Below are 22,069 nucleotides of genomic sequence, written 5' to 3'. Positions count from 1 at the left end.
AGTATATACAGGCTACATTATCTAGGATGCTACACTGTAAAACAGCCTCCACAAGTAAAGCTTGCAAACGATTTATTAAATGCATGCTTGCAAAGATAAGTAGAGCTATAAACTAAATTGTATGTAATTGTTAACGTTTAACTTGTGAAACGTCCTAGGCTAAATGTTATGTAATACACCAAACTGCCCTAAAATGCCTGGCCCCTGGACATGGTGTTTCATTCATAAGGGTAAAGTCGGGTACTTTCCAACTCCCTTATTGCCGCGTGCTAGACGGTGTGACTCACCTCATGTTACATACCGCGATCATAACATCCGTGAGTGAGTAACACCAAAGACATGAAAACGTAGTTACCAAGTAAATAATGCGAGATGTTGATGTGCCAGAATCATCATCTACCATTTGCATGTCCCAGAAATAACCTTCACCAAAGCAGCTGTGCTATGCTGAAAAACTGAACAGTGCCGTTTTTGATGACCCAGGGTGTGCGCGGAAGACCCGCGTCCCAGAGCAACGGGCGCCCGTTACTTCATTAACACACTTTCTCCAGCCACGTGGTCGCGTTCGTGAGCTCGGCCAGGTACGCACGGTTTCCTGCGTCCACTGCATCATGGCCGTTTCCTCTGAGTCAGCGTCAGCTCATGGGCGGTGACTCAGAGTGCTCGAGGCTGGGCCCGGTGCACGGTCCGCCGCCGCCCTCCCCGCGCAGCTACAGAACGTGATTCCTCCGCGTGCACCCGGTCCGTCCGTCTGCCTGGCCTGTTCTTTATTTTGCGCGTGTGAGTCATTTCCAGATCCAGCAGCAGCCAAATATTACTCGACAGCATGTGGGGAAACCCAGGAGTAGGATGTTTTTACACACGCGGAGTTCTGTAACCTACATCACCTGAAAAAAATGGACAGAGAATGAACGTGTGTGTGAGATACAGGGAACGCGTAAGGAATCCATACAGGGAGAGAGGTCATAAAGCTGAGCAGTGTGGTGTGAGCCTGCTCCACTCGGCATGCGAAAACCTGTCTTACCCATTATGAAGCAAATACGATGAATGAATATTAATCCTTTAATAAATCTCTCTCTCTCTCTCTCTCTCTCTCTCTCTCTCTCTATATATATATATATATATATGTATGTATGTGTGTGTGTGTGTGTGTGTGTGTGTGTGTGTGTGTGTGTGTGTGTGTGTGTGTGTGTGTGTGTGTGTGTTCAGTCCAAACAAACATACGAATCAGCCTTTATTTGAGATTCATGGAACCATATAAAAACAAGTAACAGCTTTCCCTTGAATCTTACTACACAGCTTTTTCTGTAAGAGGTGCACCTATTCTGTAAGAGGTACACATATATTGTTTAGATGTGATATTAAACTGTATGGGGAGTGTTTATGTTAGATGTGATAAACTGTGTGGGGAGTGTTTGTGTTAGATGTGATAAACTGGGGAATGTTTGTTAGATGTGATATTAAACTGTGGGGAGTGTTTGTGTTAGATGTGATATTAAACTGTGTGGGAAGTGTTTGTGTTAGATGTGATATTAAACTGAGGAGTATGTGTTAGATGTGAAATTTAAACTGTGTGGAGAATGTTTGTGTTAGATGTGATAAACTGGGGAGTGTTTGTGTTAGATGTGATATTAAACTGGGGAGTGTTTGTGTTAGATGTGATATTAAACTGTGTGGGGAGTGTTTGTTTTAGATGTGATATTAAACTGTGTGGGGAGTGTTTGTGTTAGATGTGACTAAGGGAGTGTTTGAGGGAACAGTGCCATAGAAACACGGGAGCGAATTCTTCATTGAGGAAAAAATACTATATATGTATATTTACAGAACGGTTCACAACGGTTCTGTCAATACAAGTGTGGAACAGTATAATTTAAATTCGATTCAATTGAATTATGATCAGTTAAAGTAATAGTGATTAATATCAGCTACAAAACAACGACAATAAAAATAGGATTTTTGAGTCATTATTTCCATAATATAATTGGTGATGCAGCTCCTGGATTCCTATGTCAAACGTGTTGAATCATGCACAAGTGCATGGGATGGGGGTGGGGGTTATATGGACGACTGGAACCCAAACCCTAACTGGAACCTTAACCCTAACCCTGCAGAGCTTTGGTGTGGTCCTCTCTTCCAAAAGGATCTTATGCTTTTCAGTGGAAAACAACAAACACAGAATCAATCTACTTTATTATTTAAGGAAACCTCTCAGGAAGCTTGCGTTAACATTAAGAGTTTTTCCTAAATTTTATCCAATTGCATCTTCATATAAAATTCCACTTTTTACTCCACAACACTGTAACGGTCATAGTTAAATTTCAAGAATTACTAACACAATGTGTATCTTGTTCAGAAAGAGGTTTTTTTAGGCTGATCTGTTTTTTTGATCGGTTTCCTTTGAGTATAAGCTGTTTTAGATAACAAGGACCATGATTCCGACTAAAGGAATTTAACTGAATTACACAATGAAGCAGCATGAGCGTGATGACAATTTGCAGTTTTAAAGAAATCAAAACTCAAATGATATGGAGTTCTAGATATTTCAATTCCAACAACACGAGGTCCACGTGGTAAATCAACGGTATTTCTACGTGAAAAATTAACCAGTCTGAAAGAGCTCATTTTCAGGGAAATTAAATGCCAATTAAGAATGATATTTAACTGCACTCAAGTCTGTAGAGAACATAAAAGTAGTTTTTAATTAGTTAATTCTATAATAAATAGCATACTTTTAACTTCAAAAAAGATAGCGCTTATTTTCACATTAACCTATATATCATTTTGAACGCTTAATTTTACTGCATTACATTATGTATAAAGTACCAAAGTTTGAAATAGCCAACGTAAAAACGTTTTCAGGGCTCATTGATTTTATTACCAGTTCACATTTTCTAAAATAACTGTGTCATACTAAGTTAAAAACACAATCCAAGTTTCTTTTTCAACGCATCGTTTTCTAGCGCTGTTGCGGCTGTGCGTTTGTAAGGTGTGACATTCCACAGGTCCCCAGTCCGCAATGTGAGAGGCGTACTATAGCGTTTCAGTCCTGTGTCCAACACCACCAAGCCCACCACGGTTCAGGCCAGAGGTGCCGAAAACCTCGTCTGTGGTTTTAAAAGAAGTCTATAAACGTCGCGAAGAAAGGCGACAATTAAACACGAAATAAATAGAAATAGAATAGGTTTCAATTGTTTTATCCATATGAGATTTAGGTTTAGGTTATTATTTATGCAATTAATTTATTATGAAAATGATTGTCTGCACACAATAACATCATAGTGGTCGACTCTTTACATTTTGTTAGACACCACAGAAAGGCTCATTACCATGCCCCGTAATTAGCATAGCCCCGCCCCCGGAGCCCGCTATTTCCCGCGAGGAAAACTCTTTAAAATGCCCCGAACGCGCGCGGGGCTGACGCCTTTTTCTTTCATGCTGCACGGAGCGCGTGCTATTTTTAGTAAAGTTGGATCGCAGTCAAGACGCTGTTCGCGTTAAAGGTATTTTACTCGGCTCAGACTCTGGGTTTATTCTCTCCTTCCACGCATGGTTTCAAGGCTGAGACCGTTACTGCATTAGTTCAGTACCAGTAGATTAGTTTACTGGAGTCGGTTCAGTACCAATAGATTAGTTTACTGGAGTCGGTTCAATACCAGTAGATTAGTTTACTGGAGTCGGTTCAATACCAGTAGATTAGTTTACTGGAGTCGGTTCAGTACCAGTAGATTAGTTTACTGGAGTCGGTTCAGTACCAGTAGATTAGTTTACTGGAGTCGGTGCAGTACCAGTAGGTTAGTTTACTGGAGTCGGTGCAGTACCAGTAGGTTAGTTTACTGGAGTCGGTGCAGTACCAGTAGGTTAGTTTACTGGAGTCGGTGCAGTACCAGTAGGTTAGTTTACTGGAGTCGGTGCAGTACCAGTAGGTTAGTTTTCTGGAGTCGGTGCAGTACCAGTAGGTTAGTTTTCTGGAGTCGGTGCAGTACCAGTAGGTTAGTTTTCTGGAGTCGGTGCAGTACCAGTAGGTTAGTTTTCTGGAGTCGGTGCAGTACCAGTAGGTTAGTTTTCTGGAGTCGGTTCAGTACCAGTAGGTTAGTTTACTGGAGTCGGTTCAGTACCAGTAGGTTAGTTTACTGGAGTCGGTTCAGTACCAGTAGGTTAGTTTACTGGAGTTGGTTCAGTACAGTAGATTAGGGCACGACCATGTCCACCGGACACGTGTTTTATTCATGTGAAACGAGATCTTGCCACTGCGCTCCGCTCGCGGTTCTGTCGTGTAGGATTATCTTCCTTTCCAATATGCTGAAGTAACCGAGCTCGAGTTTGGCGTTATTTGTTGTCAGACGCTTTTAAATGTTGTGCCTTTAGGATATTGTGTTTATGCGCCCCCACGCTTGGCGTTTAAACGGCTCCACTCTGCACGGTTTGTGCGTGTATTTAAACGGCTCCACTCTGCACGGTTGTGTGTGTGTGTGTGTGTGTTTAAATGGCTCCACTCTGCACGGTTGTGTGTGTGTGTTTAAACGGCTCCACTCTGCACGGTTGTGTGTGTGTGTGTGTGTGTGTGTGTTTAAATGGCTCCACTCTGCACGGTTGTGTGTGTGTGTTTAAACGGCTCCACTCTGCACGGTTGTGTGTGTGTGTGTTTAAACGGCTCCACTCTGCACGGTTGTGTGTGTGTGTGTTTAAACGGCTCCACTCTGCACGGTTGTGTGTGTGTGTGTTTAAACGGCTCCACTCTGCACGGTTGTGTGTGTGTTTAAACGGCTCCACTCTGCACGGTTGTGTGTGTGTTTAAACGGCTCCACTCTGCACGGTTGTGTGTGTGTTGTGCTTACTGTGTGTTTTCGATTGCGTGTTCCGGTTCGTGCTGGAACTGTGGGGCATCCGTAGATACTGGTTTGTAGCCTGCACACCAGCTACCGCAGTGAAGTGAAGTTTCAAGGTATTTAAACTCCGAGTGTCGTTGGGCGTTGTGGCATAAACTCGTTTACACTCCGTTATGTGGCTCCATGCGCAGGCTCCCGGTCGTACAGGCTCGTTCAGGTATCTGGGGCGCGTTTCTCTGCCTCGGCCTCTGCGCGCTGTAAACAAATGGACGCCGGTAGCGCGGGCGTGTAGCCTCGGTTAGCTAACGCGGTCGTCGCCGCTCCGACCCGCGGACACTGCGCGCCTCTCCGGTGCGCGACCCCGTTGGGGAGACTCTAACGTGCATTTCTGCGCGTCCACCCTAATCGCTTGCCTGTTTTTCCGTTTGTTTTGCCAGCGAGACGACATGAGTGACTCTTCCAAGGATCCCGTGTCTTCCGCAGACAAGGACGGGGCGGAAAGGCGCGGTCGCGGGAGACCCCGGAAACACCCCCAGGTATGCCCAGATAACGCGAAGGTTGGTCCTGCTTGCAAAGTCCTGAGTGTCTTCAAGGGCTGGACAGTTATCTGTTCAGCTGCAGTGGTTGAAAACAGGAGTGGGAAAGCGTTGGAGTGGTTGCCTAGTGCATCTCAGGAGTTTAATGTCATGTGTTTAATGTCTCATTAATCTTAAACAAGCCTGTGGTGATGGCATGAACTGAAGATCTTAAAATGACCACTGTTTTCATCTTTTATTGCTGTACGTGAGTGCGTTCCTGTCCATGTTCAGCGTCTCCCCGAGGTTAAGCTCAGGACTAAACATTTGGGTCAATTAGTCAGGTTGGGGTTGTTTTAAGACAAACCCCTTTGACTGAGCATGTGTAATATGGGTGGTTTAAAAAACGCAAAACGTCCAGCGAGGCCCGATTGCCTCCTCTAGGGGTTTTGATGGGCAGCTGTGAGATTTATGGGTTCACTCACCCACCCGTCGCTGTATTTGGGGGTTAGTACCCGGTTCTGTAACCCCTCCGTATATATAATAAAATCCCACTTCTCTGGGTCTTTGGCATCTGTTTGCACCAACCAAAGTTTAATATCAGTAATTACACTTAATTTTGGCTACAAACCGATTCCAAAGATTCATCGTTAACAAGCACATTAAGTGCATGATGTGTAATTATTCTAAGTACGCTTGATTCTCTTGTGTGCTACACCCAACCCACACAGTGCTCCCTAATTACCATTACAGTATACATGACGAATTCATCTTCTCCTAATCCTCATCTGTCACATTTACCTGTAATAAACCATGTCTTGATGATGCAGATGCATCTGGCCACATAAGCAAAATAAACAGCAATAAATATTGCTGTGTCTGCACAAGTCTGTGGCGAAGCGGTTCGCAGAAATGCACGGGAAGGTCCAGAACAGGTTGTATTGAGCATCAGGGGGTCTTGGTGGGAAGAGAAAAATGTCCATGTGGCTCACCAATTGGCTCCCAGACTTGAGTAATGACTTCTGTCTTATTTATTTATTTATCTATTTGTTTGTTTATTTATTTATTTATTTGCCTTGCGGGTCTTGGAGATTTCCCATACCACTGCCACCTGAGCCTGTAACAAGTGTTTTATAACGATAGTGATGGTCAACATTGCTAATAAACAGAACTGAGTCGCTGAACGTCAGGTAGCATAAACCACTGGGAGACGTTTCTGCATGTCAGGGTGATAATTTGTATAGACATTATTGGTTTGTCGATTTGGCATCTCCAAGACCCAGAGGAATGTGTTCAAGCATGTCGAGTGCATGTTGGGAAGAAGTCTGGGTTTTTGGCAGCGAGGACACATTCTCCTCTAGTGGGAAAAGACAGAACATGTATAGTTTTAATAGTCACTGATAAATGTCAGTTTTACAGACATTTAACATGAATGTGGTTGAGCCTAAAGCTACAACTACTAGGAGAAGGAAGGAAAGTCTAAGGTTTAGCTCCACATTCCCAGTCTCCTCCACCTCTTAAAGTCGATCTGTTGGTTTAAACCCCGATGTTCATATCGTCAGACTGCGTCTCCTTGCCTTGCCCCTGTGGAAGTGCCTGGTGCATTAGTAGGAATTTGGCAGCCAGTAGCTGTGTACCACCTGTCGGTCTTAAAGTAGCAACCGGTGTCAGTTGCTCTGACCTTGAACTGGGCTTTCTTTGTGTCGAGCACAGACTTGCTCTTACAAGACCATGCACAACGACCCACGGTTGACCCCTGAACCTGGACAGAAATCGCACCTGTTTATGGTTCTACGGAATTGCTTACTCACTTTCTCGCGTTGAACAGCATTGAAAGAAAATGGATTAGCAATGTATGTGTGTTGTGCCCTAAAACAGCTGTCATTAAAATCACAGAACTGCAGGAACCATCTGCTGTTTGAAGAAGGTTTTAGCAACAGATTTCTGAGGGCAGGATAACGGTAGGCTGAAGGCCAAACCGTAGTGACGCAGCATTGCTAAACAAACAGGAATGGACCTAGCTGTTGTGCTGGGGTGTTCTGTACCTGTTTGATTGTTCTGCCCTCTTGCATGGATTTTCAGGTTTGCTGCCAATGTCTTTTTGTTTTTGGTAATCAGTTTGTTTTGGCATAAAATAATAGATGTGACCCTGAGTGCCATGAACTGATGTACGTCAGCTAACGTGGAAGAAAAACTGTCACTTCAGCCTACACAAAGTATACTGCTGTTACAGTGAAACATGAGTGGGTCTGTATCGTGTCTAGGACGTCTGTGGTGGACAAGTGAGCGGACATCTATGGTGGACGTCCATCAGTTTTGGCTCCGTGTAGGTACTGTACTGAAGTGTCATGGAGTCAATACCAACACTTCTCTGGTGCAGATGCAATTGAAGCACACTTGTGCCGATGTGTGTTAATGGTCCGATTAGCGTTTACCTCGCTTGAAGTAGGTCAGAAGCACAGCATACGGGAGACGGGATTCGAGCCATTTCCATATTTGATCATCAGAAATGGTTCATATACTTTGTTTATATATATTTATGTAGATTTTTATCTTTAAGCCACAGATGAGTTCTTGGTGCAGTGACAGCAGACTTTTGTGTCAACATTTTCACTTAAGTGTCTCTTGTCTACTTGGTTCGGTGTTTTGGTTTGCCCTAACACTGCACAAGTGTATGTAGCAGTGGCCCTGCGTGACTGGTGTTGGCTGGTGTTCTTGGAAGGTATGATGTGGGTGCATGTTGCCTACTGGGTTCACCACACCTCTGTCGCACTGACTGAACGCAAACTGAAGCCAAAACCACAGACCTTGTTTGAAATGACTCAGGATCAGTAAATGTTTTTCTTTGTCTGCACATGCATGAAGGTGTGTTTTGTCTCCTGTAGTTCTGGGGTACCAGTAACGGGGGAAATGGTGAATGGGTTGACAGGATTGTGTTGGGGATGACGTCTGAATGATCAGTCACGGTAGTAGAGTAAGGATGGCGTTGGCCTTCAACCAACCGGGGCTTTTGATGAGAGACGGAGGAGTTACTGACTCAGGTGTGCGGACCCCCGAAGCCCCGAAACTGTTGCAGCAGCCCAACCAGGATTACAATGAGGGGTCCCTATACGGTTCACTTCTCTTGGAGGTCTTTAGCTCACGTGTCTCATTTCCTCTCCCAGCAGGAGGCGAGCGGGTCCCCCACACCAAAGAGACCGAGAGGACGACCAAAAGGAAGCAAAAACAAAGCAAGCTATGCGCTAACCAAGAGCAAAGTAAGTGCGTGTGCCGCCGTGCGTGTGCCTCCGTGCGGTAACACTAAACGCTGTTTGTGTTACCTCAAACTTCCGTGATGAGAATCAGATTCAATACACAGAAATGTTGTTTAGCGGAAGCCCCGCAGAAACAGACGCGACTGACGTGGTCAGGTGACGTACGTTTTGAGTTGTTTTGTCTCTCCTTACTCAGCACGGCTCGCCATCTCTCCAGCTGTCTCCTCACCTCTGAACGTGGGGTTTGAGTTCAGCCTAAGCCTCTCTGCTCTTTACACACTGTGCTATGCTGAGTTGTAGCAAACCTCCACCATTGAGGGCTGATTTAGTAGTTGCACTATAATTCTAAAGCACAGGAAGCCTGCCATAGTAACCCTCAGGTGTACCCAAGCCAAGCTGCTTGAAACCAAAATGGTTGATTCTCCCTACTTCCTGTTGATTCTCCTTACTTCCTGTCTTTAGCTTCCTGTTGTAGGTCGCAGGCAGTGCAGGTGCCCTTGTTAGAAGTACCGTCTCCAAGACGACACCCTCCACATCTCTACCAATCATCATGCGAGAGCGTGCGCGCGTGCGCGTGTGTGTGAGATGTGTGTGAGGTGTGTGAGGTGTGTGAGGTGTGTGAGGTGTGTGAGGTGTGTGAGGTGTGTGGTGTGTGTGTGGTGTGTGTGTGGTGTGTGTGTGGTGTGTGTGTGTGTGTGTGTGTGTGTGTGTGTGTGTGTGTGAGGTGTGTGTATGTATGTATGTATGTATGTATATACACACACACATATATACATACATCTCACACACACACTTTCCTTTCCATCTACTGTTGTCATGACGACAATTGACCCCCTTCACTCCCTTACACAATACACATGTGCACCCTTCCTTGGTATTAAGTGCGTGGGCTTGGGCGTGTAGGTGTGTGTGTGTAGGTGTGTAGGTGTGTGTGTAGGGGTGTGTGTGTGTAGGGGTGTGTGTGTGTAGGGGTGTGTGTGTAGGGGTGTGTGTGTAGGGGTGTGTGTGTAGGGGTGTGTGTGTAGGGGTGTGTGTGTAGGGGTGTGTGTGTAGGGGTGTGTGTGTAGGGGTGTGTGTGTGTGTGTGTGTAGGTGGGTGGGTGGGTGGGTGGGTGTGTGTGGGTGGGTGTGTGTGTGTGTGGGTAGCTCTTGCTCAGTTCTGCCAGCTGTCTCTGAGCCTGGAACCAGGTGGCCGCTGAACTGAAGTGGCCTGTGTGCAGTTCATGTCCGTTTCCAGCATAATGGCCAATGAACCCACTGCCCTCTGGCCATCTGCCAGGGTGCTTGCTTGCCCCCTCTAGTGGTCATCTGTCTCTGTTTTCGTCTTGCATTCGATGCATTTTTCGTTGCCTTTACAGCTGTGGTCTAGTGACTAAATCCATGTTAAGACTGTTTGGTTTAACAGTAAGAAATGTCTGGTTTGTATTATTGTTTGTAGATTGCAGTATTGTGATTAGTTTCTAGGGTAGTTTATTTGATTTGAATAAATTCAAGCGTGCTTAAGTTTAAGCAAGGAAACTGCAGTGCCTTTTTCTGTGGCTAGTGATCTTAATGTTACCCTTCCTATACAGTAAATGACGTGTACTGGCACCCTACTTTGGGGCAAAGAGAACTCTAATTTATTTATAGTGTTCATAGTCCTGAATAAGTTCCTCCTTTTGGGCTAATGTGCTCCTCCTTTCTCTCTCTCTCTCTCTCTCTCTCTCTCCCTCTCTCTGTCTTTCTCTCTGTCTCTGTCTCTCCCTCTCTCTCTCTCTCTCTCTCTCTCTCTCTCTCTCTCTCTCTCTCAGAAATCAGCTGCTGCCGCAGCACCTGCAGGGACAAAGCGCCGAGGAAGGCCCAAGAAAGCGGTGAGTCGCGTGCCGTGGGCAAGCCCTCCTTCGTGGGCGGCTACCTGTGCTTCTCCTCTGGTCTCTCACCTGCCTTCACACACGAAGGAAAACACCGTGTTCCGTTTACTGCGGCTTATTATCCACTTGGAGCCGAGGGAGTGTTTGTGTTTGGAGGGCTGTTGCCAGGGGCAACCACTGAAAACGTTTGCATTTGGCTTCCTATCAGAAAGGGGATTTTATGATGTGGTTACTCCCCCACCCAGAACGGTTTGTTTTTTCTCACACTCATGTATACCTTATAATTTAACCAGAAACTGTTACAAAACATTTTGTTTTGCAGCTGTCCCATTGCCAGGTGTTCTTTTCACACACACACACACACACACACACACACACACACACACACGCACACACACTTTCCACTGTGGCACAGCTTTGTCACAGGTTTTGTTTGTGTGTGCATGCGTGTGTGGGTGTGTCTCCCACATGAGACTATGGCAGAGTTTTGGTTCTTTTTTTATTTAATCCCTCCCCCCAAATCCTTTTATTTTGTGGCTGGGTAACACTGATGGTCTGGGAGTCTGCTGGAGTGTGCTCTGCCTCTGAACTGCTGACCAACTCTCTGTATTGTGATGAGCATGTCTATCTGAACTGGATCTGCCAGGCCTCCGTACACTTTAGTCAATGTTGTTATAATCCATCACCGCCGAAACGCAGAACTGACCCCCTTAACCTTTATTGACCCTTTTGTGAATTACATCATTTTTGATCAAAGGGTAAGTGTAGGCTGGATGCTCTCAGTATATTTTTATAATATAAAAACACTTTAAATTAATGTGTGTGTGTTTATATACATACACACACTATCCAGACTTATGAACAAGGACAGAAATCATAATGTGTGTAGAACAGAGTAGTCAAAGCCTCTGGTATGTAGGTGCACCTGCTGCTAAACTGGCCACTGTGTGTGTGACGGATCCCTTTCTTGTATTTGTTTTGTGAGTAAACAGGCGGACTTTCCGGATGAGTGTTCTGTGTCATGTCGATGAATCACAGCATTTACAGGATAACTCACGTATTAGTAATTCTGGTCAAACTCACGTAAGCCTTTAAATATGTCCGTGGACCAACAGAATTCAAACACTGATGAATTCATGGGTATTAATTTAATTTGACGGCATAATGGCTCAGACGTCTGACACTTTTAAAGCAGTATTTAAAAACCTAGTTTAATGAGGACTGCGATGTTGTGGCTTTGAACTGCTGCCACCTTCACTGAAGTTCATGTGAATTCTCACCATGTTCGAGGTTCTAACCCTTAACGCACTGTACTCAGGTATCGATCAGAGGGGGGGGGGGTGTTTACTTTGTTCGGTTTTTCACCTTTTGTACTTTCACGTTTTCAGGAGAAAGAAGAGCAGGCTTCCAAGTCTTCTGAGGAAGAGGAGGACGAGGAGGAAGACGAGCAGTAATTGGTGATCAGTGCTACCTCATAACTCAAATGTATGACTTCCCCTTGACCAGAGCTGGACTGAACCCATCAACCCCGTTACAAAAAAGACAAAGGAAAAAGAGTGCCACTCTGTCTCCGCCAGCACCATCTCCTCCACTTCTATGCTCTGGTGCCCCCTAGTGACAGGGAGGCTTGCACACTACATGCATCTTTTTCTCTGCAACACCACTGGAAAATAAGTCGACCGCTGGGTTGTGTATGTGCGTCAGCTCATGTATGCGTGTCAGATAGTTGTCGGTCATACTGGACAAAAACATGTTCTGACAGTTCTCTTATACGTTAGGCAGTTTTAACACGAAGAAAGGGCAGGGCTTCTGATTTTTTGCTTTTAAAGTGAGTTTAGCTTAATTCTTTCTGTGGTTCACATATACTGGACAAAGGTGAATCAACCTACTTTTTATATGGGTGCGGTGGAGTTAGAGGAGATTGCTGTTCTTGCCTGTTTGTCCTCTTTTAGACATGAGGTGGCACTAGAGTAAGGTATAAATGTGTAAGCATAATCGATACTCTTTTTGTTTCGTTTTTGTTTTTACCTTGACATTCATCATATCATTTGCAGTTAGGAAGTCCAGGATGGTCTAGGACAGACCTAAGCTGACCATTTCAAAAATGTTTCTGCAAGCATTAACCTGCCCTTCCCTGTGTTTTAAAGGGTGTGTTGTTTACCTGTTTATGTAAGACTGGGATGAACTAGCGACTTATTCAGTGGGTTCTTAGAAAGTGCTAGATTCCCCCCCCCCCCCAAAAAAAAAAAAAAAAATTCCTTCAGCATTATTGAGATTGTCCACAAGGTGGCACCATTCAGTGTCCTAGTACTGCTACTACATAGCCTGGTTTCTGAAATATTCTCTTGTTGGGGTTTGGTTGGTTTGTTTTTTCCTTCTGGTAGTGCTTTTTGTGAACATAGTTTTTAAACTCCGTGTCAGGGAACGCTGATCGGTCCAGTGACTGAGTTTCTCAGAACTTAATGCTGCTACAAACACGGTTAATAAACCCCGGAATACTGCAACCCGGCCGGTCCTACACTGGACACGGTCTTCACAGTCATACCTCACTTTATGGCAGTTTAGAATTACTTACTTTTAACAACTGACATTCAACTGGTCTCAGTGCAGCCTTTGGCAGTGTGTGTGAGCAAACTGGTTTTGTTTCTTACTTTGTCTTTCCAAGTGGTGTCCAGTTGTCCTTTAGTTATTAGTTTTCTCTTATTAGTTTGTGTGATGTCACTGCAAGACTTTTTATTTTGAAGTTTAGTGAGCTTGCTTATAACAGTGTGCATGTCCATGCACGGCAACAGACTTCCATGTTACTTGTGACTTTAGACACGCCACAGGAACGAGTCAAAGAGAGGAAATACATCTTTTCTTGCAAAACATTTGCCCACTGGGTGTGGGCATAAAAAGGGTTGCACTGACACCGCATTACCATAGCAACGAACTTTTTATCAGGAGGGTAAAGTTGCTCAGTGTTTACCTTACTGATTGCAGATGAGCTGAAGTATTGCTGAGCTTAACATCACGTAAGCCCTGTCTAACTGTCCCGCCATCAAAACCAGGCGATTTGTCAGTAGTCTGTCCCAACAGATGCTTCCGATTCAGTTTTTGGGTTTTGTTTGTTTTTGTCTGGGTCAGCTGGGGGGTAGTGCCCCATGTCACTTAATTGGCTTTTAAGTTTTGTTCACGTTCTTGTTCTGTGCACTAAATCGTAGTGTCGGTTGGTCCGAGGGCAGCACGGCTTGTACGCGTGCGAGGCTGCAGGCGTGTATGAATCCGTCCTGCACCTCTTACGCTTCACGTCCTCATTTATACGTTGGTACTATAGCCGTTTGGTGTTTTTTTTTTTTTAAATATATATAAATATGGATTTTCCAACCATGGGAATATGGCTGTTTGTTTCATCCCTGCACACACCGGGAACAGTCTCTTCAATGTACAAACTCTGTATTTTTTTATTGTGGCCTGCAAAAATTTGTATTCAGACTGGTAATAAAGTAAACTGTTCATATGTTTTGATGGTGGTCCTCTGTTGTGTACTTAACCCCTTTTGGTTCTAAAGGTTCTTTAGCACACCATTGCCTCCATTCTCAGCATCTTGTGCGGGTTTGGCTGACCTGGAGTCAGTCAGCCTTCAGCCAGAGGTACTCTCACCCACACGAGCTGTGCTATGGCCTGCTGGCATGAACACTCACCTCTTTGCCAATGTCAACTTCAACATTGAAGATTTGTGTCAGTTAGCTGTTAAGTGAGGAAAGGAAATGAGAATAGCTGGCCATTCATGCCTGACCATGGGTGAGCTATACCTGTAAGATCCAGGGAGTGGTGTTGATCAATACCACTGATCCTGTGGCCAGGTCTGTGCAGTGTACAGTGTAGGAATGGAGGCTGTGTTTACCTATATGACTCAAACCAAAAAGACAAACCTCTGCCATATTCTGTAGCTTAATTATATTGCTCACCAACATAAACATAATACACCGCTATGCTTGGTAGCATTTAGCTTTTCATATTACAAAATAAAATCACCTGCTAATCAAACATTTGTGTACATTCTGGGTCTAATAAAAGCAGCTATGAACCCTGAGATTGAGCAGACTTCATCTGTCCCAGCAGGTGGCGCTTTTCTAGAGCGGCAGCTTTTACTGAGACCCTGACGGAGCTCACAGGACTCGTAAACCTCTCCCCTTCCTAAATCATTGGTGACTAAACACCCACTGGCGGGAGTTAATGGTTTGGTCCATCCTGTTTAAATGAGCACTGGGGACAGTTTGGTCTCTTCCACTTGTGCACATGGAAAGCAAACACTGTTACATACATTTCACAGGTAGAGTGACTCCAGGTGAGTCAGCAGTAATTACCACGGGAAGCCAAGTAGTGGTGAAAGAACAGAGTTTTAACACTTAAGAACAGGCCATAAAACACCCAGACATGCGAGACAACCTCAGTCTGTTCTTGTCTTGTTCCTAATCACCATTGTTGCAGAGTGATGATACCTCATCTTTCAAGCAAACATGCGGTAATGAATGTTAACCCTTCATAAGCTGCCTGAGCACAGTTTTACTAACCCTTAGAGGTTAAACATGTCCTTGTGGTGTCAGGCGAGAACGTGCACGTTAACAGCAGTACACACACACACACACACACACACACACACTCTCCTAGCCAGAGCAACTGACAGGGTTATCAGAATGGCAGTGTGACCACGCTTCCAACAAAATGACCTCAGGACTCCACCAGGTGAGCATAACAGTGCGATAAAGAAGGCACAGAACTGGCTGTGGGTGTAGCACGCCCTGCCGTTGTCTCTGGCCACTACACCACGTCCAGCTCCACGCGGTGACCATCACACATCAGGGTCCTTTGCTAACCGAGACCAACGGGGCTGGTAGCTCCTCATCCATCCCTGCACCATCTGAGGAAGCACAAAACAGAGTCCCTACACGTTAAAAAAAAAAACTACACCTGACTGTGTTATGTGAGTAGGCAATAGGACATTTTAAGTTTACGTTTACACTTGCATTTAAGTTAACATTTACCAGACACTCTTATCCAGAGTGACTTACAAATGTGCTGTCATTTACTCATAGAATACATCCTAGCCAGTATGTATTGGTCAGAGTCCAAGATACCAATGAACTAGAATACAGGGATCACTGCTGATGTCTAGAAAAAGGATTTGGTAATGTTGCATATGTGATTACTGTTGTGAGAGACAGGTATCATTCAGGAATTGCATTGTAAACTGATTTTGGATACAAAGCTACATGGTAATCATTTACATCTTACAGACTCTAATCAGTGGTGGCTTTTAGTAGTCTGGGCTGTGCCCTGCAGTGCAGACACTGCAATTACCTGAGTTACTAATGTCACACCTACCTGTACTAATGTGTCCGTACATGTGCTTAGGCTTCAGGGTGTGTTACCTTGTCTATAACGTCTATAGTGCATGTAGATTTGTGCCTGTAGATTAGTGTCCGTTACCTTAGTGTCTGTAGATTAGTGTCCGTTACCTTAGTGTTTGTAGATTAGTGTCCGTTACCTTAGTGTCTGTAGATTAGTGTCCGTTACCTTAGTGCCTGTAGATTAGTGTCCGTTACCTTAGTGTCTGTAGATTAGTGTCCGTTACCTTAGTGTCTGTAGATTAGTGTCCGTTACCTTAGTGTTTGTAGATTAGTGTCCGTTACCTTAGTGTCTGTAGATTAGTGTCCGTTACCTTAGTGTCTGTAGATTAGTGTCCGTTACCTTAGTGTCTGTAGATTAGTGTCCGTTACCTTAGTGTCTGTAGATTAGTGTCCGTTACCTTAGTGTCTGTAGATTAGTGTCCGTTACCTTAGTGTCTGTAGATTAGTGTCCGTTACCTTAGTGTCTGTAGATTAGTGTCCGTTACCTTAGTGTCCTCCTCTCTCCACAGCATCTCCAGTTCTGCTTCGTTCAGCTCCTCAGACGGGTCGTATGTGTAGACCGGGAGCAGCTGGTGCCGCAACCTGTCGATCCTGGAGAAAGATAGGCCGGAGTTACAGCTTTTACCCAAGGACATTTTGGTGAAGAATGACAAATGCACATTAGCTATTAAGACTTAAATATGTCAATATAAATATTCCAAAAACACATGGGCCGTGTACACTAAGCACATCGGAACAAAGAACACATGGCAGACACTGGACCGGACACTGAATGGGGTTCTGCTTGGAAGCCCGAGGTGGCCTTTTTCAAATGAGTACCTGATTAACAACAAGCAGAAACTCGTTTGTCCCCAGAACGTCCTGTTCTCAGGACATTTTTGTCTTGCTCTACTTTCCGAGGCAGCGTTCTCCATCTGGTGACCATGCAGTCTGGATATTCAGTACCACATTTATTAGTTTTCCTCTCATCTCCACAAATAAATACCAGTTAAGGCTTCATGGTCTACGGGAGCGTTAACTGTTGATAATCCCACCATGATGTCCCTCCTCTTAGTCACCAGCTTGTGTGTTGTAACATTTATCTCATCTCTGATCAATGTTTCGTGATTTGACTGGATCGGTCTGCTTGTTTGTTTGACACACAAATCCAAAAAGTCCATTCAAACTGGCCATTGTGTGCACTGTGACTGCACATCTGAACACACAATAAAAGGTCAGCTGTCCAGACATTTAATCTATGTGTCCTACAGTGTTAATGATCTGTGCTTTCATAATCGTATTGTTTTACCCGAGTGAAAACACTTCGTAAAATTAAATGTAAAAGCCTTCAGTGTAATCTCTGTAGCCGCAATGGTTTTTATTCAAGATGTGTCTTGTGCATGTACTGTGTGTGTGCCCTGTGTGAACTCTTCACTAATGCCTCACGTCCATCACCTAATGTAGCCTGAAGATAATAGCTCACGTCCATCACCTAATGTAGCATGAAGATAATAGCTCACGTCCATCACCTAATGTAGCATGAAGATATCAGCTCACGTCCATCACCTAATGTAGCATGAAGATATCAGCTCACGTCCATCACCTAATGTAGCATGAAGATATCAGCTCACGTCCATCACCTAATGTAGCATGAAGATATCAGCTCACGTCCATCACCTAATGTAGCATGAAGATATCAGCTCACGTCCATCACCTAATGTAGCATGAAGATATCAGCTCACGTCCATCACCTAATGTAGCATGAAGATATCAGCTCACGTCCATCACCTAATGTAGCATGAAGATATCAGCTCACGTCCATCACCTAATGTAGCATGAAGATATCAGCTCACGTCCATCACCTAATGTAGCATGAAGATATCAGCTCACGTCCATCACCTAATGTAGCATGAAGATATCAGCTCACGTCCATCACCTAATGTAGCATGAAGATATCAGCTCACGTCCATCACCTAATGTAGCATGAAGATATCAGCTCACGTCCATCACCTAATGTAGCATGAAGATATCAGCTCACGTCCATCACCTAATGTAGCATGAAGATATCTCACGTCCATCACCTAATGTAGCATGAAGATATCTCACGTCCATCACCTAATGTAGCATGAAGATAATAGCTCACGTCCATCACCTAATGTAGCATGAAGATAATAGCTCACGTCCATCACCTAATGTAGCATGAAGATAATAGCTCACGTCCATCACCTAATGTAGCATGAAGATATCTCACGTCCATCACCTAATGTAGCATGAAGATAATAGCTCACGTCCATCACCTAATGTAGCATGAAGATAATAGCTCACGTCCATCACCTAATGTAGCATGAAGATAATAGCTCACGTCCATCACCTAATGTAGCATGAAGATAATAGCTCACATCCATCACCTAATGTAGCATGAAGATATCAGCTCACGTCCATCACCTAAAGTAGCATGAAGATATCTCACGTCCATCACCTAATGTAGCATGAAGATAATAGCTCACATCCATCACCTAATGTAGCATGAAGATAATAGCTCACATCCATCACCTAATGTAGCATGAAGATAATAGCTCACGTCCATCACCTAATGTAGCATGAAGATAATAGCTCACGTCCATCACCTAATGTAGCATGAAGATATCTCACGTCCATCACCTAATGTAGCATGAAGATAATAGCTCACGTCCATCACCTAATGTAGCATGAAGATAATAGCTCACGTCCATCACCTAATGTAGCATGAAGATAATAGCTCACGTCCATCACCTAATGTAGCATGAAGATAATAGCTCACATCCATCACCTAATGTAGCATGAAGATATCAGCTCACGTCCATCACCTAAAGTAGCATGAAGATATCTCACGTCCATCACCTAATGTAGCATGAAGATAATAGCTCACATCCATCACCTAATGTAGCATGAAGATAATAGCTCACATCCATCACCTAATGTAGCATGAAGATAATAGCTCACATCCATCACCTAAAGTAGCATGATGATTTCATGTGGCACTGATCTAGTAATCAGACAACGATTACACAATGATTATAAACAGTAACTCCGTTTAGCTTCCATTGGTCTGTGCACTAGTCTTTAAGCACCTTGGCCCTGTTCAGTAGTTAAGGATTGGTCCAACGTTTCCTATGCAATTTAAAGGCCGACTGGCTTGAAAACAACTGAACTGAATTGGTGTGCTTGGAAACTGCAAGAACACATCTTTGTCATTCCTTTCTCCAATCCATGTGACAACAATGCACAAGTCCACATACAGCTCCAGGAGCCAACCTTGGGCACCAGATCATTAGTGGGGTTTTTATAGCCAATGAGCACCTAGTGTCTTGCATATGTAATGTGGATGAGTGTTTGTTGAAGAGGTGACTACCTTTGCTTCCTCCTCAGGTACAACACCTGCATGACAGGACAGACAGCATAATTTCACATTAATTTCACACTTAAAATATTCTTACTTTTGTGTGCGTGTGCGCAGCATACAAGAAGCTCCACATACAATTAATATTTCACATGACAACTTGTCCTTAATGTTAGAACTCATTATTCATTTTTACCTGGACACTTAGCTGTCCTCCTGAGTAGGAGTTTTGCTGAGACACAATTCTATTTGCAACTGAATGAAAGCTTTTCTCCTCCTCGAGGGGGAGGTCACTCATTTCGGTCATTCGGTCATGTGGTGCGCGCGTGCTTCACCTTAACCCCTGCATCCCCGCTCGCGACTTTATTACCTACCGCTGCAACAATAATGCCAATGACGGTTAATGAGAAGAAGGGCACCAGCACGTAGCTGACTGCCACATCGCCGTCGGGGACGTGGGGGGGATGCGTAGTCGTGTTCATAGCTGCGTGGAAGGAGGAGGTATTCTCGCATCGAATTCACGCGCGGAAATCCTCCACAGTACCGGGGTTATTACGGCCGCGCGCTCTTCTCAGCCAGTAGCCCGCGCCTCATCGTCGGTATTCACATGACTCCCACATGCTCGAGACGGGGTGGCTGTGAATGGAATGAGGAAAAATAAGAGCGTTAGTTATCATTCATCATCACCTTCCGCCCAAGAAGCCACACAGGCAGCAACGTCAAAACCCTTTATATGCCACAGAATAAAAACTCCCAAACCCTTAATATGACACGGGATAAAAACGTCCAAATCCTTAATATGACACGAGATAAAAAAACAAACAACAAAAAAAAAACGTCCAAACCCTTAATATGACACGCGATATAAACGTCCAAACCCTTAATATGACACGAGATTAAAAACATTTAAAAAAAAGTTCAAACCCTTTATGAGACACGCGATAAAAACGTCCAAACCTTTAATATGACACGCGATAAAAACGTCCAAACCCTTTATATGACACGGGATTAAAAAATAAAAAAAATTAAAAAAAAATAAATAAATTTAAAAAAAACGTCCACACCTTTAATTTGACACGGGATAATAAAAAAAAAATTTAAAAAACAAAAAAACGTCCAAACCCTTTATATGACACAGAATAAAAACGTCCGAACCCTTTATATGACACGGGATAAAAACGTCCAAACCCGTAATATGACACGGGATAAAAACGTCCAAACCCGTAATATGACACGGGATAAAAACGTCCAAACCCGTAATATGACACGGGATAAAAACGTCCAAACCCTTAATATGACACGGGAGAATTTTTTTTTTTTTAACTTTAAACAAAAAAACAAAAAAAACCCCGTCCGAACCCTTTATATGACGGCTGCAAAAGATCCTTTGCACTGCTAATGTGGTACTCTTACTGTCACTGTCTATTACGTCGGATGTTTAATTGTGTGTGCGTGCGTGCGTGCGTGTGCCCTTGCATCACGGCGGAACTAAGAAAACAAACTCTTCCTTGTACTGCTCCGATGCAATAAAATAGTAGGTCCTACGCCCAAGAAAAATATTTTACTGAATAATTAAAAACCTAACTTTTATAATGGGCATGGCCACCCAAGGTAAAATTGTGGCCATTTGCAGGCGGTGGAGCGTAGAACGACGCTGTCGTCCTAACTTTTAATCTACACGTTAACAGACTACCGCTAAATCAAAGATTTAAACTGACCCAACGTTGAGTGGACGTGGCCTGCGAGGGGCAGCGACTATGGAAATGTGCTTTAAGTTAAAATATCCTTTATTTTCTTCCGTCGCATGTTGGCCTGATATTTTTGCGTAGTATACATCTGATCCGTTTTTACTTTCATCCCTCAATGTATGCTCGGATTTACACAGACCGGGTCTAATTAACTCCATGCGTTTACCATCTTAAGTGCAAAGCGCGTGTGTACAGGCGGCCTGCTGGACACTCACGTGAAATTGGCGTAAAGTACTGCTCCGTAACACCGTCGCTCAAAGCAAAGCCAAAGGAAACAAAAATCCCAGTGTTTGAAGCAATAATCTGCTTGCACTGATAGCAAAGAAAACGCTGGTCACGAGTCTTCTTGATTGGCCTTTCGCAGATCGGCACACCATTGTCTCGCGGAAGCTCGTCCTTGTACATGACGTTTAGGTCTGCATCACAGCTTCTGCACGTGGCCTGCGTCTTCAGAAGCCTTTTGGACGACCAAATCTTAATTTTGAAAAGGTACAATTTTAAATGACCCGTCAAAGTTTCTGTGACTTACTTTGATTAAAAAGTCATTAAAAGCCAATAACAAGAATTAGCTTTAATATTGTACACTGTGGCAAAGAAAGACTTCTCATATACGGAGTCATTAAACACTATTCACACTCTGCACATGAAGTGTGTGTGTGTGTCTCTCTCGTGGGAAGGAGGCTGTATCTCCAACTTGTTATTGTTAACTGTTTTTAATTAAATTCATGTACTTTAATTCATTCTTACTTTAATTACTCTAATTCCCTGTGCCTGGCCGTTGGAATCGACACAGAACGCTCACTTATGCATCTGGAGGTGTGTGTATCTACAGGCATCCTGTGCTGCACGTACAATAGTACCTGTAAATGTCATGGAAATGTAGTCCAGCAGAAAAGACACAACCGACAGACTGAAGGACAGTTGGTCATCCTCCAGTTTCTCTAGGATAAACCTTCCCCCAAGGGCTGAACTCTTGCATCCACAGATGTTATGGTTAAAATGATATTTCTTACTGATACATATTTATACATGACGAATACATATTTAATTAAAATTAATGTTCCAAAAACATACTTTTTTTTATATCTGGGTCTGCATTTTGAAATTACAATGTCTAGCCCATTTG

The 22,069-nt window shown here is 43.9% G+C and overlaps 2 protein-coding genes and 1 long non-coding RNA gene across 7 annotated transcripts; 1 reads left to right on the top strand and 2 right to left on the bottom strand.

Moving 5' to 3' along the window:
• Positions 1–55: 55 nt before the first annotated feature.
• Positions 56–4,922, bottom strand: LOC113586890. Its single transcript, XR_003411669.2, has 2 exons — positions 4,836–4,922; positions 56–887 (listed from the first exon to the last, which is right to left on the bottom strand). It is a non-coding gene; the product is annotated as an uncharacterized LOC113586890 (long non-coding RNA).
• On the top strand, positions 3,406–13,945 carry hmga1a (high mobility group AT-hook 1a). 3 transcript variants are annotated; one of them, XM_027025287.2, is made up of 5 exons: positions 3,406–3,500; positions 5,264–5,362; positions 8,506–8,598; positions 10,385–10,444; positions 11,833–13,945. In XM_027025287.2, exons 2-5 carry the CDS (start codon positions 5,273–5,275, stop codon positions 11,896–11,898), a joined length of 309 nt encoding a protein of 102 aa, XP_026881088.1. In that variant the 5' UTR covers positions 3,406–3,500; positions 5,264–5,272; the 3' UTR covers positions 11,899–13,945. The 3 variants fall into 3 exon arrangements, with proteins under 3 accessions (XP_026881088.1, XP_026881089.1, XP_026881087.1); XM_027025288.2 differs by lacking the exon at positions 3,406–3,500 and adding an exon at positions 4,851–4,942 and having other exon boundaries at positions 8,509–8,598; XM_027025286.2 differs by lacking the exon at positions 3,406–3,500 and adding an exon at positions 4,851–4,942.
• An 862-nt stretch (positions 13,946–14,807) lies between these two features.
• Positions 14,808–21,326, bottom strand: smim29 (small integral membrane protein 29). 3 transcript variants are annotated; one of them, XM_027025284.2, is made up of 5 exons: positions 21,159–21,326; positions 19,570–19,831; positions 19,208–19,233; positions 16,323–16,428; positions 14,808–15,347 (listed from the first exon to the last, which is right to left on the bottom strand). In XM_027025284.2, exons 2-5 carry the CDS (start codon positions 19,675–19,677, stop codon positions 15,279–15,281), a joined length of 309 nt encoding a protein of 102 aa, XP_026881085.2. In that variant the 5' UTR covers positions 19,678–19,831; positions 21,159–21,326; the 3' UTR covers positions 14,808–15,278. The 3 variants fall into 3 exon arrangements, with proteins under 3 accessions (XP_026881085.2, XP_035378355.1, XP_026881084.1); XM_035522462.1 differs by lacking the exon at positions 21,159–21,326 and adding an exon at positions 20,260–20,477; XM_027025283.2 differs by lacking the exons at positions 19,570–19,831; positions 21,159–21,326 and adding an exon at positions 19,392–19,536.
• Positions 21,327–22,069: the final 743 nt, after the last annotated feature.

This window comes from Electrophorus electricus, chromosome 24 (assembly GCF_013358815.1).
Source record: "Electrophorus electricus isolate fEleEle1 chromosome 24, fEleEle1.pri, whole genome shotgun sequence".
NCBI lineage: Eukaryota > Metazoa > Chordata > Actinopteri > Gymnotiformes > Gymnotidae > Electrophorus > Electrophorus electricus.
This window is presented reverse-complemented; position numbering and strand designations above follow the sequence as displayed.